General features: G+C 41.8%; 1 protein-coding gene across 1 annotated transcript in view; it reads left to right on the plus strand.

Moving 5' to 3' along the window:
- The first annotated feature begins 1,500 nt into the window (after window positions 1–1,500).
- Window positions 1,501–16,318, plus strand: part of CRB1 (crumbs cell polarity complex component 1) — a 93,223-nt gene continuing 78,405 nt past the window's right edge. Inside the window, exon 1 of the mRNA XM_056497182.1 lies at window positions 1,501–1,737. Coding sequence (XP_056353157.1) covers window positions 1,662–1,737 — 76 coding nt within the window. The 5' untranslated portion in view covers window positions 1,501–1,661. The remainder of the gene's footprint in view (window positions 1,738–16,318) is intronic.

Consider the following 16,318-nt stretch of genomic DNA (forward strand, 5'->3'; position numbering starts at 1 on the left):
CATTTGGCCAGGAAATCCAGCCTGGGTTGTCATCAGAGAGATCAGAGCTGGGGAGTGGGGTAGGGAGGCTCAGGGGAGTGGGAGGGTGGAGGCTTCCAGAGAAGCAGAGGATAGAGCACTGCTGGTGCCAGGAGAAGGGAGAGAGGGTCTGGAAAGATGTGCCACAAGGTCAGCAGCGGGTGAGTGCAGCTACACAATAGCTGAGATGGGAAAGAAGGAGGAGCTTTGCTGCAGGAGAAATTTTAAAATCAATCAGTTTGCTGAGCTTTATGAGTGATGTGAAAGTACATACCTATTATAAACAGCTTTAGTGAATTTGATGTGTGTGAAGTTGGCATCAACAGTCTGCTCCCTACTCATCTGAGGGCTTCAGCACACACTTGACTTTCAGCTTGTAATTTGTTCAGGTAAGTGTGCATGTAAAATTAAACTCATTATCAAAGGCTTCCTGAACCAGGGATTAACGTTCTGCTGCAGTGGGGAGGAAAAACACAATACCAAATGTATTGAGTGTTACCTGTTTGACAGTAGCATAGTGTAGCAATGGCCAAGCAGATTTTTCAGGCACGCCTGGATTCTCACTGAGGCAAGGACAGTGAGTGCCAAGAGCCAAAGACCAGGAGGACTGGTAGAGATGAAGGTGGTGGAAGGAGGAGATTCAGTGCAAAACAGGCAGCTGGTCTCTGTGCTGGCCTCAGAGCCAGAATGGTGCTGTGGCACAGCATCACCAGAGAGGACACACAGACTGGGTTTGGGAGGTGCCATAGGGCCAGGGTTTGTACTGGATCAGGGTGTGAATACAGCTCCTGGAGCTGCTGCTGTCTGTCCTCACTTTCCCTCCTGCTAGAGCAGGACAAGGATTTGTCTGTGATTTACCTGTGAGGCACAGCCCACAGACAGTGCTGGGCACGGACAGCACACTCCTGTGCCACGCAGGGTGAGGAGCCACTGTGGCAGCTGGGCCAGGCTCCCCGGGTACAGGCAGGTCAATGGCACTTCATACCAGCTATTGCACACCAGCCCTGCCCAAATCCCAATGGAGCCCATGCCCTGCTGCCATCCCTTCTCTTAGCTCCTAGGAGTGTGCTTTTCAGCCACTGCAGTGTAAACAATACCGACAAAACAAAAAATTCATACCGAGGAAGAGAGCGGGCTAACATCTCGCTAATAAAAAGACTCAGAATGTGGATGTTTCATCCTTTCACTTCACGTGCTAACGGTGTAACATAACAGAAGAAATTCAGGAAGGAGAAGTCAAGTGTTTTCTCTGCGGTTAGGAGTGCGGGGTAGCTGGGCTTTGGGGCAGACAAGCAGCCACCAGGGCTGGGCGCTGCGGGCGATGCCGGGGCTCGCTGCGGGGACAGCCGGGCAGAGCACAGCGCGCCAGTCCCCAGCCCGGAGAGACTCCGCTCCAGCTCCGCACAAATCTGCGCCAGGTTTGAAAAATCGCTCGGACCTGCCGAAGTAAAACCTTAACAAGCACAAGTGCCTGGTGCATCAGTGTCTGCAGCGAGCAGGCGGACGGGGGGCGCGGGCAGAGATGGCTCGCAGGGGGCTGGGTGCCCCGGGTGTGCCCTTGGCTTCAGACACCAGGAGAAAGCAGTGAGCATCAGCACCAGCCCTTGGACAACAGGCAACTCGGCGGAGGATGTCCTATCAGGATGAATATGGCTCATTCAAGAATTAACTCTCTACTCATCTTCTACCTCAATTTCTTGCTGCTCATCCATTTAAAAAGTAAGATTTGTACTTTTTCTTATTGTTCTGACATGTCCTCTGGGGAGATGGTTAGATGTTCACTTCTAGCAGAGAGCTTGTGTTGTCAGAAGGCTTTAAAAATTTGATGGAGATGCCAAAAAAATTTGGTCCATGAAACTAAGTTGTATCAACTCATTACTTGATGGCTTTCCTGATTTCCATGCTTAGTCTTTTTGTTTTTGTTGCATTTTGTTGCTTCGCGTATTCAGGGTACAGCAATAAATTATTTTGCTAAAACTGTACTTATACTTTAAAGTCTGCTTTTTGATACCACTCATTCAGTAAATCTAAACCTTTCTGATTGAAATCTAGACTAATTTATCCTCTGCTTAAAATGTTCATGTTATGTTTTTTAGTAGTATTGCTTTATTATATGCACTTTTCTAACTACAGCCTCTAGAGAAAGCAGTTATTAAACAACTGTGATGTATTAGGCGTTGTAAAATACATCCATTATGAGGGAGTATGGAAGTCCAACTATTTTTATAGAGAAAAAAATGTTCTCAGCAAACTTCCACATAAACAGAAGTGCACAAAATAGTGGAAGCCACAATGGGTTTCCTTGATAATTGTGTCAGATGGCTGAGAGTAAATACAAGCCAAGGAGGCTAAATGGCCTCAGCTGGTGAGGCTGCTGTGTGTGTATGAAAGGCAGCAGCTCTTGAGCATGTTTAAAATGAAGATCTGCGGGATGTGTGCCTGAGGAGGCTGCTTGATTTGTGTCTGTGGGATGTGAATAGCAATAACACAAAGCTTTGAGCAGCTGCCATTAAACAAGAAGGCTTGGCTTTACAGTGTTGTGTAATCTGGGTCACCTTCTGTTGCTGCATCACTCAAATTGTTACTTGGACAGTTTACAGCCCAACATAAATTAAAGACTGAAAAGCAAACAGATGCAGTTGAATCAGCCAGCACTGAAAAAACAAAACCCTAAAAATCCCACATTTGAAAAGATAGGAAAAATACAGAATGTCATAGAAACTTCATTCTATGCTAGGAATTTTCTTTTTGGGGATGTACTGATGTGAATCAGGGAAGCCAAGACTGGACCTCTAACTTTCACAAAGCAGTTTGCAAAGTCTACATCCTTTAGGATGCACAACCTAAAGACTTTAGAGACTTAGAAAGTCTCTAAGACAGAGTCTACTATCTAAGTAAACGAAAGTAATAGTGCTAGTGTTAATTAAGAAAATTTCAGTTATCCATGAGGCAGACAAATCAGAATAAAATATAAAAGTTTTGGGAACAGGAATTAAAAGTTAAGGTCTTATAAATTAAGAAGGTCACATCAAAAACATGATGCACAAAGAAAACATTGCTAGAATGAAACCAATAAAAAAGCCCCCAGGAATCAGTTTAAAGAAAGAAGATAAATACAAGTTTTGGCTTTCACCTCGGGTGAGCTTTGCTCAAATCAGGATGCCAAAGGCAAGGAAAGTAATTGTATGTCATTTCATGCCTTTTTTTTAGCCCACTTAACTGGGGTGGCATCTCAGATGTGGCACAGGTTTTCTCTGGGTTATGGCCATATGGCCAGTCTCAAGCAAGGGGCTTTTCAGTCTTGGGGAACTTTCTTAGCTAGAAGTGTGGCTGTTGCCACAGTGTGATACAAACTGGTATACCAGGATGGAGCAGCAGCTGCATCAGGAACCAGAATCAGGCTCAGGACCATATCTCTGTCTCAGTGCTGTATATTTAATGATCTTGATAAGGTGTTTTCTCTTTAGAAAGTTTGTACCCCATTTGAAACTGCTAACAGTTTCTGTTAATAAAAACATAACTGTGAACAGATTAGACAGAAATAGAAGCAGAAGAATTGACTGCAATTACTTCTCTACTTAAAAATGAAAGCTGAGAAAGTCCAAGACAGAAAAGGTGAGGATAAAATGGAACAGAGGTGAGTGAAGATATTTATAGAAGTTGTATCAGCCATTATGTTTTTAAAATCAATATACTGGATTTGTCTTCCCCCAAAGGAATCTAATCTTAGGTCCTGCTTAAAGGCAGAATATTCCTTATAGTGATTTTATCTAAACAATTTGGAAAATAGTATTTAGAAGCCATGAACTCTGTATGCAAGCATTCAATACAAGTTGGGTTTATATGGCATTTTGTGAACATCATTTCTTTCTCCAAATCATACCAAATGAGCTACTTACAGAAAATGAATCTGGGGCCATCCAGAGATGCCCATTTCTGTGAGGAGGGACCATAAATCATTATGTACAACAGGAAGCATGTCCCAAATCCAGAAGAACACTGATAACTCATTGCTGCCATATATTGTCTAACAGGAATTACAAGCATGAAACTGTGGGCAGAGAGATGCTTATGAAATAGAGGAAGAGAAATTCTAATAAGTACTGGTATATTTACACATCAGTTTTGGAAGTGATTCTGTCTGAAGTCAAGTCCAAAATCTTTTGGTTCAAGTACAGATTTTTTTAACAAGTTTTACAATGGATTACCTACCACTACTGCAGAAGTGTCTTCCTTTTGGGAAAAATACAGAAAAATAATATTTTAAGGTCAAAACTATTGCCCTTATAAGCTGTGAATGCCCCATCTCTGAAAGTGATCAAGGCCTGGTCTACTGGAAGTTGTCCCTGCCCTCAGCAGGGGTGTTCAAACTAGATGATCTTTAAGGTCCTTTCCAACCCAAACCACTCTGTGTTTCTATTTTTTTCCATTTTAGTGACCTTTCAGCAGAGCTGATAAAATGTATTATTTACTCCAAAATGCACTTTTCATAAATTGTTCAAGTCTTCATAAATTAAGAATAGAAATTCATTTGGGATTGCTCTTAATGTGAGCAAAATATCTGAGTTTTACTTGCAGCTTTTTCCACCCCTCTGAGATGCTGGCACTATGCAACTTTTCCCCGTGGACAAGAACTCTTAATTTCGCACAACTATTCCCATTACTCACGAAACTTCTAATTACTGCTTAATTACTGTGTTAGGAATAAAGCTCTGCTTATAAAGAGATTTGTGGTTTTGCTCACACTGCTCATCCCTCATGCACACTGGGATGATGTAAGGAGCTTTCCAGCAAAGCCTTGTTAGTGTGGTTTGATGAATTCACAGCCCGTTCGGCTGCTCCTCATTAGCCCTCCGTGGAGCTGAGCCTGTCAGAGCTGTACTCTGCAGCCTCTGAGCACAGGCACCAGCAGCCCTGCCTCCCTCCTGGCTGTCACACATTGCATCTGGAGCACAGCAAAAATGAAACACCCTTCAGATGTCTGCCATCATCTCCAATAAGTTAAAAGCAACAGCTTCTTGACCCAGTTGTAACAGTGCTGGGTTGGGGTTTTTTCCTTTTCGTGTATGTATTTTGTTATGGATAACATCTTCATATCTGGAATGAAATTAAATCTTAAGAATGAAAACTAGTAGCCCTGTAACTTTAAAAAAAAGGCAGTAACTTCTGCAAGATAAATGTGTAAATGTGACATTAAGAACATCCCAGCCACAACTGTACTTGAGCCACTCAGTTCAAATTCTTACAAGGCATCCTTAGGATACTACACCTACCATTCCAAGAGCAGAGTAAGGATCCAGGTTACAGACCCCCTCTCTGCTGTGTGCTCTGTAACTTGGGAACTGCCACCACTGAGAACGTCTGGAGATTAAACATTTCCCCATATCCCATTTTGTCATTCACAAATTACAGTGCAAAATGTCATCTTCTTCAAAAATGTACCCCTTAAATGACAGTGATTCTGGCAATACAAGACAAACCACTGAATAGTGTATTCACAGTCATGGGACAAAAAGGGAATTCTGCAGCAAGGACACAGATCAATCTCTGTAAGCAGGTTGTTTGTGACTAATGACCTATTAGGAAAGAGTCTGACAGGCAGGAAAGGAGGTTGTGCAAAATGGTGTTTTATCATTCATGCTTAACCAGCAGCAGAGACCTCACACAGATCTTGAAACACTGATGTATGTGGTCATGGATCTGTGATAATGTACTGGGGAAACTGATGCTGGAAAGTTAAAGCATTTCATACAAGCAAAGGATATAAATCTAATGTTTTAATATATGCATAAACCTTTCAAAGGTGTCGCCACACAAAATTTACATATCTATCTATCTATCTATCTATCTATCTATCTATCTATCTATCTATCTATCTATCTCTCCACAGTTTTTTCTCCATGTGTTACTCTGATAAACCTAAAGCACCTAGGGAGTCCTTTCCTTGTGCAAATCTCTATACCTTTTCCTCTCTGTTAGAGGAAACTCAGAACAAAACCAACTCAATGCTGTTAAGAGAGTGCTCAAATTTTGATGGCCGAATTGGGCACTTCTCCACTGAAAAGTTGCAGGGAAAGGCAAATAATATTTTGCTGTTGTGTGTTGACAGTAAAATGACTTGTAAGACACAAGAGAGCAATCAAATCACTGTTCAGTACTAGCTGTGTCCAGTTTTGAGTGCTGCTGTGAGCAAGAGAGAGGCAATTAGGAAAATGCTGGAAAGGGACAGCAAAAATAGAAAGACATTTAGAAAGATGTGCCCTCTGAGAAAGGGTCACAGGAAGAGAAGCCTGAGGGAAGACATGATTACAGTCTTACCTCCACAAAAGAGAATGGCAATCAAGGATGGTGATGAGATCAGTTGCTCCCTGTCACCTCTAGAAGGGCAGGCTCTGGAAAATAATAGATTCCATGTACATCAGAGAAGATTTGTGTGAACTTTCTCAGCTGAAGGATTATTAAGACACTATATCAGAACTTTTTAATGAATGGGTTAGATAAATATCTGCCAGAGATTGTCTAGACTGCTGTCTCACAGCTGGTGTTGCACAGACCACGGGCAGTCAGCACCTCCCTGGGGGGATCTCTGAAGGTCTCAGGGGACAGAGCCCCAGAGAGGCACAGGTGGGGACTTCCCCAAGGCTGTGGTGGCACTGAGGCTCAGGACAGCTTCAGGACAGCTCAGGCATGGCTCTGGGGCAGGGTGAGCAGATGGCTCCCTTCCCTTCTGCACAACTGGGGATTATGTGCTGTGCAAAACAAAGGCAGCCCTGAACCCAGCCCCTGTGTTGCAGCAAAAGCAGAATTGTTGCCTAAACTTCAGTGAGAAAATAGATTACTCTCATTCTTTGAGACACCAAGAACTCTTAATTTTTGGTACCTTAGACTTAAAATAAGCACTTTGGCTACTGAAGGCACTGATTAAAATGAGAATAGAAAGTACCCCCATGCTAGAGATCATGTAGTTTGATTTTGGAGTGAAATCACTTATATTTTTATTCGCATTTTGAGTGTACTTGATAAGTTGACAGCATGATGCAAGAAAATATAATTAATGAATGGATTATCAATATCAAAATTTTCATTGTCAGAAAGCTGGAAAGGAATGGAAAACATGGATTGCCTGCTGAACCTGCCAGATTCTCACTTCATATAAAAAAAGCAATACAAGACTGGAACTTACTGCACAAAACCAAATAGCAGTAGATTCCTAGGAAACTGTTCTAATTGGCCATTCTGGATACAGTGCAACAAATTAACACTGGAGTAGGAGATCTGCTTCATCTAAGAGAAATTTAACATTTTATTTTGATGGCATAAAAAATAATTTATTTATGAAATATCAAGTTTAAAATATATTTATCCAGCCAGCTACAAAGCAATAAATAAATATGTCTTAGTCCATGTTACTTAACTCTCTCTAATAAGTAAGTTAGAGAAATAGCAACCTAAGTGCCTTTGATCCTGCCTACAGGGGTTTGCAGACAAAGACCTCCCAGGGATACTTCTACTTTTGGGTTTGTTTTTATAATTCACATCCCAGCATTAAGAAAATTTTTTAGACAATGCCTTAATCTCTAGGCAACCTTGAGTACTCCCTTTGCTCTTTGTGGTGGCCCAAAAATGGAAAAAAGGTCCTGATATTTACATTTTCTAAGGGAAGCCTTTAAAACTAATTGACTTATCTGGAGCAAGGAGGTAAGTGATATTATTTTCCAGATTGATGTCACAGATAAATTTGTTGGTTTTAGGGACTGACATGCTTTGTCAGTTCTCACTGTACAGTTACTGTACCTCTCTGTTTCCTCAGCCATTACCAGTGCTATAAGGTATGAAAGCCCTCTCATACCAGCAAACAGCAAAAAAACCCAACAACCCTTTCCCAATGAGATTCTTATGTTTACTTTATATTGATTATATCCTACTCACCCATAAAATGGGTCAAGAGGAAGCTGCTTCCATCTTTTGACAAAGACTGCAGCTGACAGGGCCTCTGGGCGGGCACCACGCAGCTGCCACTGCAGCTCTGCAGGGCTCCCCCAGGCCCAGCAAAACATCCCTCTCCAGGCATCAACATAACAAGGCTGCTGCAACTTCAGGGTTAGGGCAGCTTCTGCCTGCCTGGGATCTTATCAGCGGGGACAGAAATCAGAATATTTCAAGGGCTAAATATTTCTGTGGGTTGAAAAGGGGCACAGGCTGCTAACCCATTACAGTGTCCCCTCTCCAGCAGCTAAGGATCAGGGCACTTGCCTGGTGCATCCTTCTGTGCTGGGAAATGCTGTGCCTGAATAATTGTGGCCTGGGTGGATGCTGGCAGGCAAGGGGACAAACTCCTTGCTTCTTTTTACTGCTCTTGCTTGCCTGCCCAAGGCTGAGCATCCTGGCAGCCTAGTCCCTTAAACTTTTCCTTGAATAATGAGACAGACAAAACATCTATAACTGCATTAGTCAGGGGCTTTGCAGACAGGACACATCTTTTCAAAGTGCCCTCAATCACAGTGACTGAGATCAAGGCTGTGAGTTAACAAACAAATACCTCTCCCTCAGAGCTCAGCCAGGGACACAATGGCCTGATAGTTCCTTTGCTGAGGTTTCTGAGAGGTACAGCTTGGTTCCTACACTGTGGTGCTACCAAAGTCTGACTGTCCTCTGAAATAAAGGCCAGAGATGCTCTAACTCACATCCAGGCTGCCAGGGAGGCTACAGGCAGCATAAGAGGCAGCATACACTGGCCACACTCTTCCATTGACAGTTCCAGTCTCCCTTGTTGGGGCTTCCAACAGGATGATACAGAACACTTCATTACTCTTTCTTCCACAAGGAGGGCCCTAGCTCTGAGTTTCACTGTGACACGTTTCTTTCCTTCTTTGAATGTGAGCTAGAGGACTTTGAAAACAACATGATTTGACAGGAAGCCAAAGCAAGGACTCAGAATGATAGACAGTCATCAGTCTGCAAGGACCCAAGCAACTGCAATTTCAGTAACCTGCACTGACAGGTTACTCACAGCAGGGAACCCACAACTCTCACTGTGAAACTGTAGCCTTGAAAAGACATCTGTATACAGCAGCAGCTTCAGAGGTGTTTAGCTAAGCTTTGTGGCAATTTGTAGGTGCTTCCAAAGCAGCTGTGATACCACTTCAGGTATGGCAAACCATCCATGAGTGTGAACACAGTGAGTGTCCATGCAGCTGAAAGAAGAGATCAGGCTCTCTTATCTGCAGTATAGCTCACCACCCCCCAACAGCTGGAAAGAGAGCCCCTGAGAATGTGTCTGAACAAATACACATCACCTTTCTGCTCCTTGGGCATCAGCCACCTCTGCTGCATGAAGGCTGCAGCTGTGCTGGCTTTAAGAAAGGCAAAAACACTACAGAGGTCTGACACAGTGTAAAGAAATCCTAACTGTGCCTGCTCTTCTCCAACAGCCCCTTAACTTCCTTTGATAACCTCATAAATAAGATGCAAAGAGAGAACGCACCAATCTTGTGAAATAAGCAAACAGAGGCTGCATCACAAGAGGAATATGCAATGCCAGAGAGGAGAAGCCAGGGAATGACACTGATGTATCAGAGATTGCATCACAGCTATTAAATGGGATGAATACAAGGCTTACAAGGCCCTTGTAAGCTCTTCTTCTCTATGTTCAATCTTAAAAGAATTTTGAAAGCCAGCCTCCACTGATTCCTACCATAAAATTTAGGAAAATATGAAAAAAAATGTTTGTGGAATGATAATCCAAGCCTTTTTGATCCCTGTTTTTATGTATATTTGAAGCAGAATGCAAATAGGTGCCTCTGTAATGCAGCTGCAAAAAGCAAATGTCTGGCCATCATTTTATAGGACTCACCAATTCAGTTTTTCTAACTAAACCCATCCCTTCCCTCTCATTAAATACAGCTGACATTTGTAATTCAAGTTGTAATACTAATGGTACTGAACATTTTGCAAGCCTCAATCCATGTAAAAATGCCCTCAGTTTGATATAACAAGAACTATCTGTTCTGTTTTCTCATGAGTATGTCTTAAATGTCTGATTCAATTTAGTCTAACATCTTCCCATTTTGGAGTTCGTGGAAAAGTACAAGAAGATTAAAGCTACTAAAACCAATTGCAATTTTCACATTCTAAAGGCTATTGCCAAAGAATATTGTGTTTCCTAAAACACAACTGGGCAACTTGGGATTGCCATCATTTTCCACACTAGTGAAGTGACAAGACTGAGAGGTGTTTGGAGCAAAACTTAATGGAATTAAACAGGAGAAGGAAGGATTGACCCTGAATACCTTTGAAGGATCTGGCTATAAAAATCTTTCCAGCAGACTGACCTAATGATCTGACAAGTGATAGAAAGAAATAAAAAAGGGAGAAATGTAGTTCTCTGCACACAGCAGAACAAAATCAGATCGATTATTACAGCACTTCTATTACAGCCTTTAAGCCATAAACACTCCATTCTTCATTTTGTTTGGGGAATTGCCCACAGACCTATGCAGGCACTTTGTGTTCCCAGAGATCTCTGTCAGTGTTCTCACTGCCCAGGGACCAAGGAAAATACCCTACAGTGGCCCTCTTCTATCCCCAGCCAAAACCTCTGAGCTGGCAATGGTTTTGCTGCAATCACACAGGTATACGTTGCCCATAATTCTATTCAACAAGGAACCTTGAGCAGAGTTGATTTCAGGATTATTTTTTCTGGTTTAACTTCTTAAGTCCACTCATTTCAGTGAAGATGCTGTGTAATGTCCAGTGAGAACCAGCATGGCCTTGCTTATGAAACCAGGAAGTCAGGGATGTAATCAAGAGTGGGTTCTTTTCAAGGAGATGGAGAATGATGTCTTTTGAGATATTTGAGATTTTGAGATTGATACTTTGATTGGCTGGCAAGAATTATTCTGCTTGTTATATTCCAGCTTTTAAACTAAACTTTGAGGGACCTGCATTCTTCAATCCTACTAGAAGCAAATGGACACTGTTATTACACTTTCTGAGATTTTTGTGCAAGAAAGAAGCAGCATCACAAATGTGTTTGCATCTTGAATTGCACAATTTCTTCTTTGGACTAACATAAAAACATGTTCTAGAGGGCACTCACACAACAGCTGCCAAGGCTATTTAATTGTGCTTTGGTTTCAGACATCTTGTGTCAACATTTCTACAGACAGGGAAACCTTTCCCTTACTTTTATTAGCATAACTGCAAACACCCAGAGAGCTGAGAGATGGATTTTCCTGTCTTTTAAACCTGCATGTCTTTTATGCAAGGGCTCTGAACCAGCCTGAAGAATTCTGGGTCTTCATGGGTGACTGCTTCTTTTCTGCAATCCCTGATGAGCAACCAACACTTTCATTAACCACAGGCATGTGGTTACACATACTTACAGTAAACCTGGCTTTCCAAAAATAAAAAATTTATACTAGGTCATTACAGAAAGTTCCGAGAAGTAGTCACATCATAGGCAATGGGTGCTGAGCTTTCTGCTCTAGTTGATGCAATGGCTTGGACTACATGATCACCAATAGTTCCTTCCAACACTTTCTGCTCCATGTGAACCACTTGGGTTTTAGCTGAGCCCATTTCTACAATGCTGGTAAAGCAGTCACATCAGGGAGTGTGCCAGAAGTGCTGTCTCACCAATTCTGATACATTTTTTGCCATTCAGTAATAAAAGTTCTTTAGAGTTTGTTGGAAGCTGGTTAGTGACAGAAAAAATTGTGAAGTGGAAAGGAGGAGGGAAGAGACTGCAATGTATATTTCAGACTTCTTTTGGAAACAAACAAATAAACAAAAAAATCAGTTATTAGATTCATTAAGAAAAAAAACAACAAAGGAAAAGTCTCCACTGTGTTACCACTGTAGTGCAGACTCAGTTACTATCTCTTCAGGATCTCCTGCAAAGCAGTAAGAATGTGAATGTGGCCCTGACTAAGACCCCGTGCTCAGAAATATATCCAGATATCAACAGGTGAGAACAATCTTAACACAGAGAAAGCTCCTATGTGCACAACAGGACTTGCATTCTATAATGAAAGCTCAGCTACCACAGGGACATCTGTAAAACTTGTCACTTGCCATTAAAAAAGGTCTAGTGTTTTTAAAATCTTGACCTCGATGAAAGGTCCAGTGATTCAGCCTTTCAAACTGCAGTCATGCCCTATTCCAGCTATTATATGCCTCATTCCTGTTAATCTTCTCTAATTAGTTCTGCTTCTCAAGTGAAGTCTTAGAATCTAACATTTTCCTGTGCTAATACCAAGGGCTCTGCTTTCATGTTCAAGGTCAGTCCAGCATTTCACCTTGCAAAAACCATTTGTCCTCCCTGCACTTACACTTGTACATTGAGTTTGAGTTTAGACATCAGGTTAGACTCTCTCAAAGACATTTGCTGACTTTAAAGTTATCCTTAAAGGTGTGGTCGTGCCCATCAGAGTCATACAAATGTGGAGGAACAGACTTCTTTAGATCCTTTCCCTTGCAAATATGCAGAGAAAATTTCTTCCATGAAAATAATGTCAGCTTTTTCCTTGTGAGGTATTTTTCATGTTTTACAACACATAAGCAGATTGGGCCTCAGAGCCTGCAAGGAGGCACATGACAGTTTCATAGGTGAGAATGCTAAGCTGAGAAGGGCAAGGTGAATACCTTGCTTGCAGTGAGAGAGCTGTGAACTCAATCCAAGTGATCTCTCTGTTCAAATCACTAAATTTAGATCTTGTGTTGCTCCCTTCATATGTTATGTACATATTAATATAGATATGTATTAGCAGGAAGACACACATACTGTTTTCCAGATTCTTCTTGTGCCTGAGACATCTGTAATACAGCAAGCATTTCTTTTTTAAAAATGTCATTATTGTTTACTCATATATTGTTTACTCTTATAACAAATGGAGGCACTTTTTGTATGTGCAATTTCCATTGCTGAGTGTAAGAATTTACATGTCACCTCTTTCATTTGATCACTCATAGCTGCCTCTTTTGCAGGGCTCAGGTCACTCTCTTGCCATCCCACAGCCCTTCCTTTGTGAGGATTGGAGAGATCCAGCCCTTACTAGAGGCACAGGATGGCTGAGGTGTGAACACTAATGGGAGGAGGCATCTGAGCCCCAGGCAAGAAACACACTCTTCTCCAGCTGATGCTCAATCCAAAATGGCAGACTATTTTCAGGTTAAAAAGCCTTAACTGGGCAAGGGGGAAAGTCAGCCTTCAGTGATATACAGCCTAGGCTACAATCAGTTCAAGCAGCTTCCTTTGAGCATTGCTGCTGCTGCAGCTGGGGATAGAATTTGCAGTTCATCTAAACAGGTCACCCAGGCTTGATGCTTTTATACTTGATGCTGTGATGAATTGCAAATAAGCATAACCCAGAAATAGGATAATGGTAGAAAAGCAAACATTTTCATGGTTCAGTTATTTCATATGCAACAAGTAAGAAAATCTGTTGACAATTCAACCTACCTCCTTAAAATAAATTATAATAAATATGTAAATGTAATATATGGAAAATACTTGGCCTTTTCAATTTTGAATAATTAACACTTAATTCTTGTATCTGAAAATATAATTCCTGAAGAATTTAGTGGAGTTTAGGGAACTATTTATGATTCAATTTTTCTTAAGCCTCTCCAGTGGGATTTATAATGTTATTTAGAAACCATTGACAACAGGGTGTCTGTTTTTCCAGAACTGCAATATATTGACAAATGTCAATCTAAACCCTCTTATATACAATTATGCTGATGTCCAGAAAAAGGACAGAAATAGTAGAAAACCTTTTCATTCTCCCCATCTCTAAAGTTGAGGAAGAAGGAACAGCACATGCACAAAGATCAAATTCACAGATTTTCTGCAAGGCCAGTGCCTAATTTTAAAACCAGAAAACTATTCTAAAAGTTAGCACTTCACTCTGCACAACCCTTCAGTGGAGATGTAATGTAGTACAGGGCTTTGGTACCAGAATTTAGCCCCAGATGAGCTGCACTTCTGTACTTTGCTCATCCTTGTGACAATGTGTCACCTTTCCAAGGATATTTCAGAAAAAAAACACATTGTAGAGGTAAATTGTGTCTTAACCCTGAATTGATTTAGGAGTAGGACACTCAGCAGCTTTCAGTGCTGACTGTCCACAAGCAGAGGTCCTGTCTCATGACACCTAATAAAATATCCTGCAATCCCATCAAGTGAGGAAACCCTTCACCTTCCCTCGGTGGGCAATGCAATGTCTTCTCTCCCTGAGGTACACAGCTTAGAAAGAGAAAAAAGTGTTAGGGAGCATCATCTAGGAGATGATATGGGACAAGAGTAATGGACAAAAGACATCCTCACAAACTGCTTTTCTAAGTTCTTTACCTCCAAGTTGTCATCCAGACATGTTCCTAGTGCAGTAACTTAATTACCTCCACTTTATTCTCTCTTGCTCAGCGCATGGTGACAATGGTTTTATCATGGAAATATTTTCTCTAGAGAGCACTCTGAGTACTGACAGCCCTTTTCTCTTTCCCTCCTTCACACTGTCACCCTTCTCTATTTGCCTTGACACTGTCTTCACATTGTCTTGACATTGTTCTGACAGTTAAGAAAACTCAATCACTGCAGGAAACAACCATGGCAGTGCGGAGAAGAAAAAGGAGAAGTGTTATGAAAATTGTTGAGGAACTGTAATGATTTACAGGCTAGTGAAAACAAAATTTTGCTTTTCTGAACCACATTCCCAGTGAGTTTTTAATAAAAAGCTGATTTAAGAAAGTCTTCAGCCAAGGCTGGCAAAAGTCATCTCAAAGGCAATTGGCAGGTATGGGTTCTGTACCTGAAATACAGATGTTCCTAGATAACAATCCCTCTTACAGCCATGAGTTCATGTACATTATGGGAGATACTTCATCCCATCTCCTGGGGAGCAGGGTTGCTGAATTACTGTGAAATGCTGCCTTGGAACTCTCCAGCTATACTTTCTCCCAAGTATGCCAAACTGGGACCCCTTTTGGGGGCAACCAGAAAAGAAGGAAAGCCACAGAAAAAAAGAGATCAGCTTAGCTGGAACTTGAGTTCCCTTTGCTAATAATAAAATAGAGCTTTGTTTTGTTGGCTCACAAATTAGAAGGGGAAAGCTTAGAAAGAAAGCAATCAGTCTGACAAATACCAAATGTTGTGATAACAGGTAAAAAACCCAGCACGTGTGGGGTAAGTTTAGTATCTACTTCTCTGCTTGAATTAAACTCCTGAGCAACTCCTTAATTGGTACAGTATGCACATACTAAAGTTCTGTACTTGACAAGTTAAGCTTTGTGATTCAAGAAGTTGACAAAATTACTGTTGATTTGAGTAGGAATTCTGATCATCAGGAACCATGTGGGGAGGGTTGATGGGTTTTATTTTGTGGTCTGCATATATAGTTTTGATACCAGTTCAAATTCTTAGTAGTTACAAGAACACCTAGGTAATAAAAAATTACCTAAAAAAATTACTTTATACTATCTTGGCATGCATACAATCCACATCTTACCTGAAAAGTGCAGTTAAAGCTCATGCCTTGCAGATGAGGTCATCTCAAAGGGATGAAAAAGCAGAAGCTCATCAACATTGCTCTGTAGGATATCTGTGGTGTTCCCTGGAGGTCACACAAGCACTGCTTCTCTAGGAGAAGCACCTTTTCCCCTCTCGTTCTCCATTACTACAGATTACTGTCTTCTCCCTAAACAAACTGGGGAGGGAAGCCACCTGAAGCTTGTTCCCTTTGCCTCAGAGCCCCTGGGCACAGCAGGGCTGGTGGCCAGGCACTGCCCCTCTCCTCACAGAGAGAGGCTCTTTTCCAACACCTCCCAAACTGCAGGGCCATCCTGGCATCCAACAGCCAAATGAGGTGGCACAGGCTTGGGATCCAGGAGACTTTGGCCCAATCCCCCTGCAGGTCCCTGAGCCAGGAGAAGCAGGGGCTGATTTGTAACCTGCTGTCAGTCCTGCTCCTGCCCCTGCATATGCATCCCAACAGGAATGTGACCCACCTGGCTGGGGAAACACTTTGCTTTCTGAGAGGTAACACATGAATGCAATTTAGTAAATCCTGACTATATCTCTGTGACACATCTCCAAGATTGCAGCGTGGAGAAAATGACAGTCAAAGCTTCTTATGAGACCAGAACTTAGAGAAACAAACCTCTCAGTCAATTAATACAATTTTTTGATGACAAGGATGAATCAACACATGCTAAGAGTAAAGTGAACATGCACACATGCAGATTGATGCTCACCTGGTTAATTTTTATGGCTAATTTCATATGTTTAATCATGATGTCCACA

Source organism: Oenanthe melanoleuca, chromosome 8, assembly GCF_029582105.1.
Source record: "Oenanthe melanoleuca isolate GR-GAL-2019-014 chromosome 8, OMel1.0, whole genome shotgun sequence".
NCBI lineage: Eukaryota > Metazoa > Chordata > Aves > Passeriformes > Muscicapidae > Oenanthe > Oenanthe melanoleuca.